The sequence below is a fragment of the Chiloscyllium plagiosum genome, chromosome 3, assembly GCF_004010195.1.
Source record: "Chiloscyllium plagiosum isolate BGI_BamShark_2017 chromosome 3, ASM401019v2, whole genome shotgun sequence".
Lineage (NCBI taxonomy): Eukaryota > Metazoa > Chordata > Chondrichthyes > Orectolobiformes > Hemiscylliidae > Chiloscyllium > Chiloscyllium plagiosum.
In genome coordinates this window covers 133011149-133027068 of record NC_057712.1, presented here as the reverse complement: position 1 = coordinate 133027068, position 15920 = coordinate 133011149, and the positions used below count along the sequence as shown (strand labels likewise).

The 15920-nt window shown below is 41.6% G+C and overlaps 1 protein-coding gene across 1 annotated transcript in view; it reads left to right on the top strand.

The window, feature by feature from the left end:
• The window catches only part of LOC122540182 (dynein axonemal heavy chain 8-like), a 1320893-nt gene that overhangs the window by 1144081 nt on the left and 160892 nt on the right, over positions 1-15920 (top strand). The window contains exons 73-76 of the mRNA XM_043675532.1: positions 5643-5814; positions 7830-7985; positions 9594-9749; positions 11145-11327. Coding sequence (XP_043531467.1) covers positions 5643-5814; positions 7830-7985; positions 9594-9749; positions 11145-11327 — 667 coding nt within the window. The remainder of the gene's footprint in view (positions 1-5642; positions 5815-7829; positions 7986-9593; positions 9750-11144; positions 11328-15920) is intronic.

Sequence of the window (15920 nt, the reverse complement as noted above, 5' to 3'; positions counted from 1 at the left end):
GGTGGGGTGGTAGGTGAGGACCAGTGGGGTTCTGTCCTGGTGGCGTTTGGAGGGGTGGAGTTCAAGGACGGAGGAGCGGGAAGTGGAGGAGATGCGGTGGAGAGCATCGTCAACCACGTCTGAGGGGAAATTGCAGTCTTTGAAGAAGGAGGCCATCTGGGTTGTTTGGTATTGGAATTGGTCCTCCTGTGAGCAGATGCGGCGGATGCGAAGGAATTGGGAATATGAAATGGCATTTTTACAGGGGGCAGGGTGGGAGGAGGTGTAATCTCGGTAGCTGCGGAAGTCAGTCGGTTTGTAGTAAATGTCCGTGTTGAGTTGGTCGCCCGAGATAGAAATGGAGAGGTCTAGGAAGGGGAGGGAGGAATCTGAGACTGTCCAGGTAAATTTGAGGTCGGGGTGGAAGGTGTTAGTAAAGTGGATGAACTGTTCAACCTCCTTGTGGGAGCATGAGGTAGCACCGATACAGTCGTCGATGTAGCGGAGGAAAAGGTGGGGAGTGGTGCCAGTGTAGCTGCGGAAGATGGACTGTTCCACATATCCGATTAAGAGGCAGGCATAGCTGGGGCCCATGCGGGTGCCCATGGCTACTCTTTTGGTTTGGAGGAAGTGGGAGGATTGGAAAGAGAAGTTGGAACCCTCCAACCACAAGGGATGAATGCAGATTTTTCCAGCTTCCTCATTTCCCCTCCCCCCACCTTATCTCAGTCCCAACCCTCAGACTCAGCACCGCCTTCTTGACCTGCCGACCTCTCCGCCCCAACCCCCTCTCCGGCCTATCACCCTCACCTTAACCTCCTTCCACCTATCGCATTCCCAACACCCCTCCCCCAAGTCCCTCCTCCCTACCTTTTATCTTAGCCTGCTTGGCACACCCTCCTCATTCCTGAAGAAGGGCTTATGCCCGAAACGTCGATTCTCCTGCTCCTTGGATGCTGCCTGACCTGCTGCGCTTTTCCAGCAACACATTTTTCAGTAAAGAAGGTTATCAAAGATTACAAAAAGGTCTTGATCAATTGGATCAATGAGTTGTGGAGTGGCAGATGAAGTTGAATTTGGATAAATGTGAGGTATTGCATTTTGGTAAAACAGACAAGGGCAGGACCTATATAATTAATGGCAGGTCCCTGGAGAGTGTTGTTAAACAGAGAGAGATAGGGGTTCAGGTACATAATTCTTTGAAGCTTGCAACCCTTACAGGTGGTTAAGAAGGTGTTTAGCATATGTACCTTCATTGCTCTTGAGTGTAGGAGTTGGGGCATTGTGTTAAGGTTTTACAGGAAGCTGGGGAGGTCTCTTATGCTGTAATTTGGAGGTGCCAGTGTTGGACTGGGTGTCCAACAATGAAAATCACACAACACCCAGGGTTTTGCCTGACAGGTTTATTTGGAAGCACTAGCTTTCAGAGGGCTGCTCCTTCATCAGCTGGCAAGGAGCAGTGCTCAGAAACCCAGTGCTTCCAAATAAACCTGTTGGACTATAACCTGGTGTTGTGTGATTTTAACTCTCTTATGAAGTTCTGAGTCCAGTTATGGTCATCCTATTATAGGAAGGATATTATTGGACATGTTGGAGAGGGTTCAGCAGAGATTTACCAGGATGTTGCCAGGAATGGATGGTTTGAGTTATAAGAAGGGGCTGGATAGGCTGGGACATTTTTCACTGGAGCGTACGGGCTTGAGAGGTGATCTTATAGAGGTTTATAAAATAATGAGGGGTGTACATAAGATGAATGGCTGGTGTATTTTCCATTGTGTGGGGCAATATTTTTTAAGAAGAGAAGAGAAAGATTTTAAAAAGGCATGGGCATTTTTGTTTACACAGAGAGTGGTTCATGTGTGGAATAAACATTCAGATGAAGTGATGGATGCAAGAACAGTTACAACGTTTAAAATGGATGGATATGGGTCAAACAGAGGCAGGTGGGATTAGTTTAGTTTGGGATTATGTTTGGGTTGGATTGGTTGAATCAAAGGGTCTGTTTCTGTGCTTTTTGGCCTGATTCTGCGAAACTATAAAAGACAATTGCATACACCACAGTACGTGACATTCTGATATACCTTCAGTCAACCATTTGGTGTAATAGAATTGTATAACATCTCCAATCAGTCGGATAAATGTTTGTAATCTCATTAACTTTAGTAAGCACAGAACCCAGACTATATCTCTGATATTCTGGCCATGTAAACAGCTATTGTTTAAAAAACTTAAGAAATCTGTTTCAAGAAAAAGATTCATACATTGTGAGATTTTTGGTGCAGTGGGAGAAAGCAGGGATACAACATTGAGATAGAGGATCAGTCTAGATCTTATCAAATATTGGAGCAGGCTGAAAGGGCCAAATGGCCTCCTCCTACTTCTATAACAAGAACTAAACTCTCTGTGGTATATGTTATGTACGCTAAAAAATAGAAAACCCTAAAGCATGTCTCATGCAGATGGTGGACTGCACCTTCCATGACTCAAAGATCCTGGCACCACGTTTAAATGTCATTTCGGCATCCTACCCTTCATTGCAAATCAGGAACACGATAAGAGCTTTCTTGTTTCCTCTAGAGATGGCTTCACCCTGTCAAAATGTTGTACCTCACTTCACTGAGGCCTCATGAGGTAATCTGCTCCAGGCCAGAAAGAAGCTCTTCTTCTTAACTGATGGGTGTACGATGTCTTCCCATTAGACCTCAGCCGAGGTCAAACAGGAGGTCAGAGTTGCAAACAGGAATAAGAGAAGTGGCACCTAATGCAGAAGAAGGTGAATGATCTGCACAGTACACATCTGATCATTACACCAAATCCAGAATTGCCTGTTCTCTCGGGGCTGTACCATAAGTTGCTCCAAAGAAACATCTCATAGACATTCCTCAAATTCCTTTCCTTGAGATCTTTTACCAAACTGATTTTCCCAGTCCTCCTAAGTATGGGAGCACCATGTGATTATTGTAATGAAGTATTTCTGCCTTCATGCCTTTCTGTCTTCTGATTTATTTTTTCCCTGCATCCTGACTACTACAAAGAAGCCTGTATACAATTCTCATCAGACTATTTTCTCCTAGGCAGTTCCTCAACTCTACCCACACAGATTCTACGACTATTGACTTTATATCATTTTTTACTATTGATTTAATTTAATTTCTTACAAACAAGGCAATCCCTCTCCCTCTTCCATCTGTGTGTCCTTTCGAGAGGATGTATATCTTTGGATATGTATTCCCCAATCCTGATCCCCTCGCAGCCACATCTCTGAAATCCATGACATCATATATGCCAATTTTAATCTACACTACAAGGTCCATTTACCTAGTTTCATATGCTGTGTGCATTTAAGTACAATATGCTCAGTCCTCCATTGACTGCCCCCTCCTTCTCATAGTTGTCTCCTTACCTGTTGTGCCTGAAGTTAGATTCCTGACCCTTTCCATACCCTCTGTCCTACGCCTTGTTCTGGAAACTTCAATAAACTCTGATGAACCCTCCCCACCTTTAACTCCTTTTCATACAACTGAATCCACACCCCCACTATTCAGTTTAAAGCCCTATCCACAGCCCTAGTTATGTGATTAGGCAGACTTTGATTCTAGCATTATTTAGGTGAAGCCTGTCGTATGGGAACAGCTCCCTTTCTCCCCAGTACTGGTTCCAGTGTCGCTCAAATTCTAGCCCATTTCTCCCACACACCCCCAGTTTTTGAATCATGAGATATTGTACAATATCTCTTTAATATTGTTGACCCTGTGCCAATTAGCCCTGTGCCAATTGGCTCGGGTAGTAATCTGGAGATCATTACTTTTTTGGTTCTGCTTTTTTCATTTAGTCCCTACCTGCTCATATTGCTCCAGCAGAACTTCTTTCCCCTGACTACCTTTATTGTTGGTAGCTACATGGACCATGACTACAGAATCTTTTCCCTTCCGCTCCAAGTTCCTCTGCAGCCTAGATGGGATATCCTGAACCTGGGCACCAGGCAGGCAACACAGCCTTTGGCGACTCTCGATCCTGGTCACAGAGAGCAGTGGTTATTCCCTGGACTATGCTATCCTCAATTACAAATTCATTTCTCTTTTCTCCCCTCTCTTGAATGGTTCCCTGTACCACAGTGCTTTGGTCAGTTTGCTCATCCTCCTCACAGCCTCTGCTCATGTCCCCACAGGGAGCAAGAATCTCAAATCTGTTAGTCAAGCTCAAGGACTGAGGCTCCTTCAGCGCAACCTCCTGGATCCTCCTTCCTGTCTCGCTCGTACTCACACCTTCCTGTCCCTGACAACTGACTGACTCCAACTAGTTAATCTAAGGGTTTGACCGCCTGCTGAAGCACAGCATTCAGGTACCTTTCCCCATCCCTCATGTGTCGCAGTGTTTGAAAGTTGGACTGTAGCTCATCAGCTCTGAGCCAGAGTTCCTCAAGCAACCAACACTTGCTGCCAATGTAGTCACAATGAACCTCAATGGGGCTCACCAGCATCCACAGTTATAACACATCGCCTGGCCCTGCAGCTCTCCATTATTTACTTAATTCTTAATGTTTTTTTAAAAATCCAACTGGTCTATTTGTTTATAACCTGTAAATCTTTCCCTTATTTATCTTCAATCTGAAAGTAACCTGTAATGTACTGTCAAATTAGTAGCTATTATAAACCAATGAACTTATAGTTTATGTGATGCCACTCTTTTGTCATTGACCCCTAACCTGGGCTTCAATTTACCTAATTAAAAAAAACTTACAAGCTATGAGTCAAAAAAGTAAGCAAAAAGCACCTATTCTCCTTTGCACTGAATTCCCATGATGCCTTCATACTCTGTGAACTATGTACTGATTTGGGCTGTGTCTCCCTCTGGATGGGATTTCATCTTCCTAACCATGCACAGCTTACTGGCCTAGGGATGGTGATGGCACTATTTGGGATATTGTTTGTAATTCCGAGAGTGTACCCTTGTGATATTAGTAAGGAGGACTTTGCAGGGTCTACAGACTTTTCTCATTTGTTGTTTCCAGTATTTATGTTAATGCCAAGCGGTCCCATCCACTTTCATTCTTTCTTTCGAGTTTGGGTCAATTGATGTAATCGAGTAGTCCAATTCAGAGTCCAGTCAAGAGTCAACCATATTGCTGTGGATCTGCCATCACACATAGGCCAGATCAATTGAGGATGGCAGATTTCCTTGCCTGAAGAACATGAATTAATCAGATGGGTTATTCTGCAGTGGGTTCATGGTTATCATTAGATTCTTAATTCCAGATTAGTTTTTAATTCATTTGCCACGAGAAGATTTAAACTCATACCCCCAGACGTTAGCTGAGTTTCTCGATTAATATTTTCCTGATAATACCAGTGGGCCATCTCCTTCCTTAATTATTGCAGAGCAAACTATGCACAATAATAAAGACAGGCCCAGACCAGTGGAGGTCCTTATGAATTTCTAGATCTCACTGTCCTTTGAAGCCAACATGGTCTAGCTGGAGGTGTTTGTTCCCTTTCCGGTTTTGACTTGGTGTCCATCAGCTTTGACGTCATGTCTTTGTTTTAATAATCTTTACATTTTGTGTGACTAAACAATTGAAAAAACATTCCTGCTATTGTCTTTTCCATTTCCTACTTTACACTGACATGCGTTACACTGATTTCTTTGCATCTCTTGTATTCTAGGTTGGTGGGAGATGTGCTGTTGGCTACTGGTTTTCTTTCGTATAGTGGTCCCTTCAATCAAACATTCAGAGATATATTACTGAAAGTAATCTGGGAAGCAGAGCTCCAGAAGAAGAGGATTCCATATACAGATAGTCTAAACATTATAGCCTTCTTGGTGGACCAGGCTATGGTGAGATTGGCTCAGAGTTACGTGATATTAAGTGTTTATTACACTCAGTCTTAAGTGACAGATCACAACCTTTGCACACCTCAACAACATACCCTCTCAATTGATAATTTTCTGCCTTGGCTTGGTGTTTATTTATAGCTGTTATTGCACTGTCATCACATGCTTCATTTGCAATTGTCTGAAGGAATGTTTTTTTCAACGATGAGGCAATCTGTCTATCAACTAAAGTGTTTGATTATTTGTACAGCCATACAGAAGTATGTAATTATTAGAAGTGGGATATAAAATGTAACAAATACCTTTGTTTCCAATGATTTTAGCTGTATCTGAAATTATTAATGTCTTCTTGGAATCACTTGAACTTACTTGATCACATTCTCAGGCAGTGAATTCTAAATCCTAATTGTTCATAACATTCAAAAGCATTTCCTCATTTCACCATTGTTTCCTTTGTCAGTTACCTTAGAAATGTCCTCTTTTGTAGTGACTTTTTTTCTTTCGTTTATTGACAGTTAGCTGGGTAGTTAAAGTTCCTCAATATTACCACCTGATAATGTTGGCACCTTTCTGAATTTTTCCTGCAGGTTTGTTCCCTCACATCTTCCCACAAGTTAATATTCTACAGACTTCCGAGGAAAATAATTACACCCCTTTTGTTCTTTAGGTCAAACTAGATTGACCTGTCCTCAACTCTCTGAGCCATGTTCTTTTTCCAGCACTGCAATTTACTACTTAAGCAATACTACTTTTCCTCATTTCCTTCCTTTCTATCATTCTAAACAGGAATGTTCAACACCTTGTATTACCCTTGGCAAAGTCTCTGTTATCACCACAATATCATATTTCTGCATGACAATATGTGCCTGTGACTCCCCAATCTTATTTACTGTACTTCATGCATTTCCATAATGCACAGAAATCCTGATTTGATTTCATTACTTTCTCCCTTAACCTGACTTCACTGACTGATTTTCTGTGCTCTACTTATGTTATTTGTCTAAGTATTTTGCACATCATTCTATTACTCTCTCGTATTCTCTCCTGGTTCCCATATCCCATTTGGGTTCCTTTTTATATTAATTGCTTGTCTCTTACATTCTCTGTTTGCTTTTCTTATTTGTATTTTCAATAATACTGTGGGACTTCAAAACTCAATATAGGTGTTTGCCCACCTCACGTCTGTTAAAATTACATTTTTTTTTTCATTTTAATCACTATCTCTTTTATTGGCAAGTAAACTCTGAATTTGTTTGTGCTCCCGTACCTTAATGACAAAGGACCGCGTATGTGCCCAAACAGCATCCATTCAAATGGCAGCCCATTATTCAGATCCTGTTTTGCCAGCAAATCGCTCATTTCAATCGATCTGAGCCAGATGCATTTTCACTCAGTAATTTTAGCTTTCTCTCAAGTTAGTTGTTCCTACCTTGAATTGTTACTTTACAATAACCAAGTCAAACTATATAACTCATGATTACAGTCTCCTAAATATGTTTTGCAGACACCCAATTGATTTGGCCCATCTCCTCAATACATATTGAACCATAGGGGAAAATGATCATATTCAATGGGCTGCCTAAGAAGAAGAATGCTGACAAGACAGTTTTTTTCCTTTGTCCATTAAATGTCAACTATGCCATGAGAACTTGAAGTCACTTTAGGCCACAATATGAGGTGTGGAAATTATATCTGTCACTCGAAGGGCATTTCACAACATTTACAACAATTTTATAAATGTTTACAACAATTCAGTAGCTTTCTTGTCATTTTTTTTGCAGATACCAGGTTAATGGATTTCAGTTTAGCACCTTATATATGGAAGATTCTCTAGACTGCTGCTTCAGTACTGTAATCACTGGGCTGTTTGCTACCATTAACTACATTGCAGTGTCGAATACAATCTCTTCCAAATTAATTTTGGCATGGTCCTCAGTAATCATTGAATAATCAGTATTGGTGGCTAGAATTATTTCAAAGAATGTTCTTTTTAATTCTATGCAATTCTAACCTCTCAGATTGGTGAGTGGAACCTACAAGGATTACCAAGTGATGACCTGTCAGTTCAGAATGGCATCATTGTTACCAAAGCAACCAGGTATCCACTTCTCATTGACCCTCAAACACAGGGTAAAACCTGGATCAAAAAGAAGGAGAAACATAATGAACTGCAGGTAGGAAAGGACAGATTTTTTTCAACATATATTCAGTATCTGAGCAGTATACTGATCATGAACATAAAATAATTGACTACCACAAATCAATGCCACATTATTTTCTTTCTCCACTTTTCTCTCCTTCTTTGCTGAAGATTTTGATTCCATAGTTGCAGGTAGGTAGGATAGTGAAGAAGGCGTTTGATATGCTTTCCTTTATTGGTCAGAGTATTGAGTATAGGAGTCGGGAGGTCATGTTGCGGCTGTACAGGACATTGATTAGGCCACTGTTGGAATATTGTGTGCAATTCTGGTCTCCTTCCTATCGGAAAGATGCTGTGAAACTTGAAAGGGTTCAGAAAAGGTTTACAAGGATGTTGCCAGGGTTGGAGGATTTGAGCTATAGGGAGAGGCTGAACAGGCTAAGGCCGTTTTCCCTGGAGCGTCGGAGGCTGAGGGATGACCTTATAGAGGTTTACAAAATTATGAGGGGCATGGATAGGAATAATAGACAAAGGACTTTTCCTGGGGTCGGGGAGTCCAGAACTAGAGGGCATAGGTTTAGGGTGAGAGGGGAAAGATATAAAAGACACCTAAGGGGCAACTTTTTCACGCAGAAGGTGGTGTGTGTATGGAATGAGCTGCCAGAGGATGTGGTGGAGGCTGATACAATTGCAACATTTAAGAGGCATTTGGTTGGGTATATGAATAGGAAGGGTTTGGAGGGGTATGGGCCGAGTGCTGGCAGGTGGGACTAGATTGGGTTGAGATATCTGGTCGGCATGGAAGGATTGGATTGAAGGGTCTTTTCCATGCTGTACATCTCTATGAATCTATGAATTATTCAAGTGGTCACTATTCACAAATAAATCACAACATTGAATGTCAGCAAGTCAATAGACTGGGGAGCTCAATTCTCTCCCCACTCAGTATCTACACATGAACAGTTTCATAGGAATTTTCTGGATGATAGTAAAGAATGGGGCTTTCTCTTCATGATCTGGAGAATGGAGTCTAATTTTAATACCTCTTTATCCTTTGAGTATGTGGTTCAACTAACTGAGCACAAACCTTGGATTAAACCTTGGCTTTGTTGATATGACTTAGCTATGTGAGTGCCAGCTCACCTAGTTACCATAATGCATTAATAATTATGGAAATCTAGGGAAATGTATTTCCAAACTCTAAAGCTGCATATTGATGAAAATTCAGAAACTTAATGGATTAAGTCATATACTGAAATGTTAGATGTTAATTTCTGAAAGTAAAGTTAAATTATTATTCTGGCTAGTAACTTGATAATCTTTATTAATATTTTAAAATATCTCTGATATATTTTTTAAGACCCTGGTAGTAATTTTTAACTGTTTGTGCATTTTTCTCATCTGAGAAATGAGCAGCTATCAATAGACTGTCTCACTGATGCCACCCCTACTCAAGGCAATTTTCAGATATGTCTAAAAAGATATGGCTAGCTGCCTTAAAAGACATAAGCATGCTTAAATATGTTACAATCTTCTAGCTGCATGACAGATTGTAGAGATGTAACAACATTGCAGTCAGTGCATTTAAAGCACGGGGGGAGTGGAGTTTGAGCTACAAACACAAATTACTTTTGTTATAAAGGTAACATCGCTCAATCACAAGTATTTCCGGAATCACCTGGAGGATGCTCTTTCACTTGGACGTCCTCTGCTATTGGAAGATGTGCAGGAAGAATTAGATCCTGCACTGGACAATGTGCTGGAGAAAAATTTCATCAAATCTGGGACCACATTCAAGGTGAGCTGATTTAATAAAGGTCTGTCATTACCATCTGCATTATTGCAGGCATTCACATCCAACTTCTTACAGTTTGATTTTCTCATTACGCAATACAAATCAATTCATTGGACTTTCCCTCAATAATAAGGTCAGAAGTGAGGATGTTCACTGATGACTGCAATGTTCAGCACCACTCATGATTCTTCAGATACTGAAGTAGGCCATGTCCAAATGCAACAAGATCCGGACAATATCCAGCTTCAGGCTAACAAGTGGCACATATCATTCATAAAAATAGAAAATAGGAACAAAAGTAGGCCATTCGGCCCTTCAAGCCTGCTCCACCATTCATTATGATCATAGCTGATCATATAATTCATTAGTCTGTTCCTGCTTTTCCTCCCTTGTCCTTTGATTTCTGTAGCCTCAGGTGCTGTATCCATCTCCTTCTTGAAATTATACAATGATTAGACCTTAACTGCTTTCTGTGGTAATGAATCCACGTGCTCAGCACTTTCTGAGTGAAGATACTTTTCTCCATCTCAGTCCTAATTGGTTTACCTTGTATCCTTAGACTGTGAGTCTTAGTTCTGACTCCCCAACATCAGGAACATCCTATCTTGTGCGATTAGAATTTTATAGATTGGAAACCTTATCAAAAGCCTACTTGAAATCCAAGGATAGGAAGCCACCAGTTTCCAATTATTCCCAGAGATCTGTTTTAACACCAGGGTTTGTTTGAGAGCTAACAAACAGAAAACTGTTCCATTAGTTGCTGCTTTATCTTTGCATGACTTCCCAGTTTTATGAATTGTTAAACAGAAAATAACAGGCTGACCCTCCACATTATAATTAACTTCCTAATTAATCTCTGCAATCTCAGCCCCAGTAAAATTCAGAGCATTTCCTTCTTCAAGTTATGAATGCAATAAACCACATGTTCAAAAGGGAACTGATGTTTTAGACAAAAAATCCCTACAGTGTGGAAACAGGCCCTTCAGCCCAATAAGTCCACACTGACCCTCCAAAGAGTAACCCACCAGACCCATTCCCCTACATTTACCCCAGACTAATACACCTAACCTACTTATGAGGCAATTTAGCATGGCCAATTCAACTAACCTGCACATCTTTGGATTGTGGGAGAAAACCGGAGAACCCGGAGGAAACCCACGCAGACATGGGGTGAATGTGCAAACTCCACACAGACAGTTGCCCGAGGCAGGGATCAAACCCGGGTCCCTTGTGCTGTGAGGCAGCAGTGCTAACCACTGAGCCACCGTGCTGCCCCATATTATTCCATTTCATGGTCCAGGGCGGATAACAAAGGACCTTACACCATGAGAAGAGAGGGAATAAAATACATAATGTCAGTATTACTATCTATAAAATGTTTTTCTTTCGATTTTATAGGTGAAAGTGGGTGATAAAGAAACTGATGTCATGGCTGGTTTCATGTTCTACATTACTACAAAACTTCCAAACCCAGCCTACACTCCAGAAATTAGTGCCAAGACATCCATCATTGACTTCACCGTAACCATTAAAGGTCTTGAGAACCAGTTGCTTGGACGTGTGATCCTTACTGAGAAACAGGTAAAGTCAGGGCATTTCTCAGTCCCACATGCAAAGGGTCCAAAGGAGACTGATTGATTCGGGGATTGCGGAGTATCATGTAATCACAGAATCTCAGAATCACAGAACTGTGACAGTATAGAAGGAGGCTATTCAGCTAATTGTGTCAGTACCTGCAATCCAAATTAATATTTCAACCTAGTGTCATTCCCCAGCCTTTTTCCTGCAACCTTGCACAATGTTTCTATTCAAATAATCATTTAATGGCCTCTTGACTCCTCAATTGAGTCTGCCTCCACCACATTTCCAGATGTACTTCTGATGTATTGTTGAGTACTTCTGCACTTCTGAGGCTCTATAAGGCTCTGGTCAGACCACAGTTGGAGAATTGTGCGCAGTTTTGGGCCCCGTATCTGAGGAAGGATATACTGGCCCAGGAGCATGTTCAGAGGAGATTCACAAGAATGGTCTCAGGAATGAAAAGCTTAACAGATGATTTGGAGATGCCAGGGTGGGTAAAGTTAAAAATCTCACAACACCAGGTTTATTTGGAAGCACTAGCTTTCAGAGTGTTGCTTCTTCCTTCCACAACCCTCTGATGAAGGAGCAGCGCTCTGAAAGCTAGTGCTTCCAAATAAACCTGTTGGACTATAACCTGCTGTTGTGTGATTTTTAACTTAACAGATGAAGAATGTTTGAGGACTCTGGGTGTCTACTCATTGGAGTTTAGAAGGATGAGGGGGATCTCATTGAAATGTACAGAATACTGAATGGCCTGGACACAGTAGATGTTGGGAAGATGTTTCCATTGGTAGGAGAGACTAGGGCCCAAGGCATAGACCTAGAGTAAAGGGAAGACCCTTTAGAATGGAGATAGGGAGAAATTTCTTCAGCCAGAAATTGGTGAATCTATGGAATTCATTACCACAGAAGGCTGTGGAGGCCAGGGCATTGGGTATATTTAAGACGGAGATAGATGGGTTCTTGAATATCAAGGGGGTAAAGGGTTATGGGAAGAAAACGGGAAAATGGGGTTGAGAAACTTATCAGCCATCACTAAATGGCAGAGCAGACTCGATGGGCTAATTTCTGCCCCTATGTCTTATGGTCTTATTTGTTTCTTTTGAGAATTGCCTCAAATCTCTGCCCTCTTGTTCTTGATTATTTTACGAGTGGGAGTAGTTACTCCGTATTCATTTCATGCAGACAACTCTTGATTTTGAACATTTTTGTCAATTCTCCTCCTGGCCTTATCCTTTCCAAGAAAAACAATTTCAACATTTCCAATCTATCTTTATACTTGAAATTTCTCAGTTTTCTAAGGTTTTCTGAATGGTTCCCTGGGAATCCTCTCTAATATGGTCACATGCTTCTTGAAGTGTGGCACCCAGAACTGTATCCATAATTACAGTCTCTTACACAAGGCTCAGCATTGCCACCTTGCTGTTGTGGTCAATTACCATCTTAATAAAGCTGAAGATACTCTAATGCTTTAAGAAAAGCTCTCTGCAGCTACCTTTGCATTTCTAAGCCTATTAAAAAGGAGGAGGAGTTGTGCATCTTAAAAATTATTATGGTAGATATGTCCCCAGTTCCAGATGTGATCTATCACAGAATATTGAGGGAGGTAAGAGAACAAATTGCTGGAGCATTGACAGACATCTTTGTATCTTCTTGGGCCAAAGTTGAGTTCCCAGAGGACTGCAGAATAGCTAATGTTGTCCCATTGTTTAACTGTAACAGGGAATAAACCTGGAAATTACAGGCCATGTGAGCCTCACATTAGTGGTAGGGAAATTATTGGAAAAGATTCTCAGGAACAAGACCTATAAGCACTTAGAAGCAAATGAACTGATTAGCGATAACCAGCATGGTATTGTACATGGGAGGTCATGTCTCACTAACTTGATCTGTTTCTTTGAGGAGGTGATGAAGCTGATTGATGAGGAAAAGTGGTTGATGTTCTCTACATAGATTTTAGTAAAACCTTGAAAGGTCCCTCATGACAGACTGGTACAGAAGGTGAAGCCACATGGTATCAGGGTGAGCTGGTAAGATGGGTGCAGAACTGGCCTAGTCATAGAAGACAGAGGGTAATGGAGGAAGGATACCTTTCAGAATGGAGAGTTGTCATTAATGCTGGTCCACAGGGATCAGTGCTGGGCCCTCTGCTGTTTGTGATCTACATAAATGCAGGAAAATTTAGCTGGTCTAATCAGTAAGTTTTCAGATGATACAAAGATTGGTGGAGTTGCAGACAGTAAGGCGGATTGTCAGAGGATACAGCAGGATATAGATCAGTTAGAAGCATGAGCAGAAAAAATGGCAGATGGAGTTTAATGTGGAAAAATGTGAAGTGATGTGTTTTGAAAGATCAAGTGCAGGTGGAAATTATACATTGAATGCGAGAACCTTAGGAATATTGATATGCAGAGAGATCTGGATGTGGAAGCCCACAGATCACTGAAGGTGGCAACACAGGTAGATAACGTAGTAAAAAAGGCTATGGCATGCTTGCCTTCATTGGAATTGGCATTGAGAATAAGGATAGACAGGTTCTACTGCAGCTTTAAAGAACTTTAGTTAGGCCACACTTGGAATATTGCATACAATTCTGGTCACCACACTACCAGAAGGATGTGGATGCTTTGAAGTCGGTACAGAAAAGGTTTACAGGCTGTTGCCTGGTATTGAGGATTTTAGCTGTGAAGTAAGATAGACTGGGTTTGTTTTCACTGGAAAGCAGGAGGTTGAGGGGCAACCTGACCGAAGTTTATAAGATTGTGAATGGCATGGACAGAGTGGGAAGTATGAGGCTTTTTCCCAGGGTGGAGGGGTCAATGGCTAGGGGACACAGGTTTAAGGTGCATGGGAGGAAGTTTAAAAGAAATGAGTAAGGCAAGTTTTTCACACAAAGGGTGGTCAGTGCCTGTAACACGCTGCCAGGTGGAACCAGACACAATAGCAGCATTCAAGAAACACCTGGATGAATACATAAATAGGAAGGGACTAGAGGGATACGGATCCGTAAGTGAAGCCAGTTTTAGTATGGAAGGGCAAAATGTGGCAGCACAGGCTTGGAGAGCCGAAGGGCCTGTTCCTGTGCTGTATTGTTCTTTGATTTGTTTTCTTTAATCAATAATAATTTATCCACCTATATATTTTGGTCTTTCTGCACACCATTTTCAGCAATACTCCTTTTGCGCTGACTTGCCATGTTCTTTCACTGAAATATATTTCATCACACTTCTTCATATTCAACTTCATCTGTCCACTGCTCCACTTTATCAACAACCTTTCGAACTTTTTTAATGCCCCCCCCCCCCCCCTTAGTTTACTGTACTTCCAAATTTTTGTATCATCTACAAGTTTTGAAATGTTTTCCTATATACCAAAGTCTGTATCATGAATATTGATCAGGAAATGCTCAGGTTTCAGTACTGACTCCCAGTGAATTCCAATACAAATCCTTCTGTAGCCCAAAAATATCTATTAATCATTACTATTATCATATAGCCAATTTCGTATTCATGTTCCTCCTGTCCCTATTACTCTAATTTAAGTGGTGCAGAACTATAAATATCAGGAACACATTATCATAGAGTCATAGAGATGCACAGGATGGAAACTGATCCTTCGGTCCAACTCATCCATGCTGACCAGATATCCCAAATCAATCTAGTCCCATTTGCCAACATTTGTTCCACATCCCCCTAAACCTTTCCTATTCATATACTCGTCCAGATGTCTTTTAAATTGCTCCAGCCTCCACCACTTCCTCTGGCAGCTCTAGCAGTGGTCCCTTTTAAATCTTTCCACTCTCACATTAAAGCTATTACTTCTAGTTTTGAACTCCCCTAGCCTGGAAAAAAAAACCTTGTCTATTCACCCTATCCCTGTCTCTAATGAATTTAAACTCCTGTTTCAGGTCACCTGTCAGCCTCTGATGTTCGAGGGAAAATAGCCCCAGCCTAGTTAGCCTCTCCCTGTAGCTCAATCCTCCAACCTGAGCAACGTCTTTGTAAAGGTAGGCAGCATGGTGGCACAGTGGTTAGCATTGCTGCCTCACAGCGCCAGAGACCCGGCTTCAATTCCAGCCTCAGGCGACTCTCTGTGTGGAGTTTGCATATTCTCCCCGTGTCTGTGTGGGTTTCCTCCCACAATCCAAAAATGTGTTGGTTAGGCTTCGGCGGGTTGGTGTGGACTTGTTGGGCTGAAGGGCCTGTTTCCACACTGTAAGTAATCTAAATCTTTTCTGATCCCTTTCAAGTTTAACACCATCTTTTTATAGCAAGGAAACTAGAATTGAATGCAGTATTCAAAACATGGCCTAACAATGTCCTGTAAAGCCACGACATGACATCCCAATTCCTTTACTCAATGCATTGACCAATAAAAGTGTGTACCAAATGCCTGACTCCACTTTCATGGAACCTTGAACTTTCACCCATGGTCTGTTTGTTCAGCAACACTCCTCAGGAGAAAATGGGGACTGCAGATACTGGAGATCAGAGTCAAGAGTGTGGCTCTGGAAAAGCACATCCAGTCAGGCAGCATCGTAGGAGCAGGAGAATTGACATTTCGGGCATAAGCCCTGATTCCTGATGAAGGGCT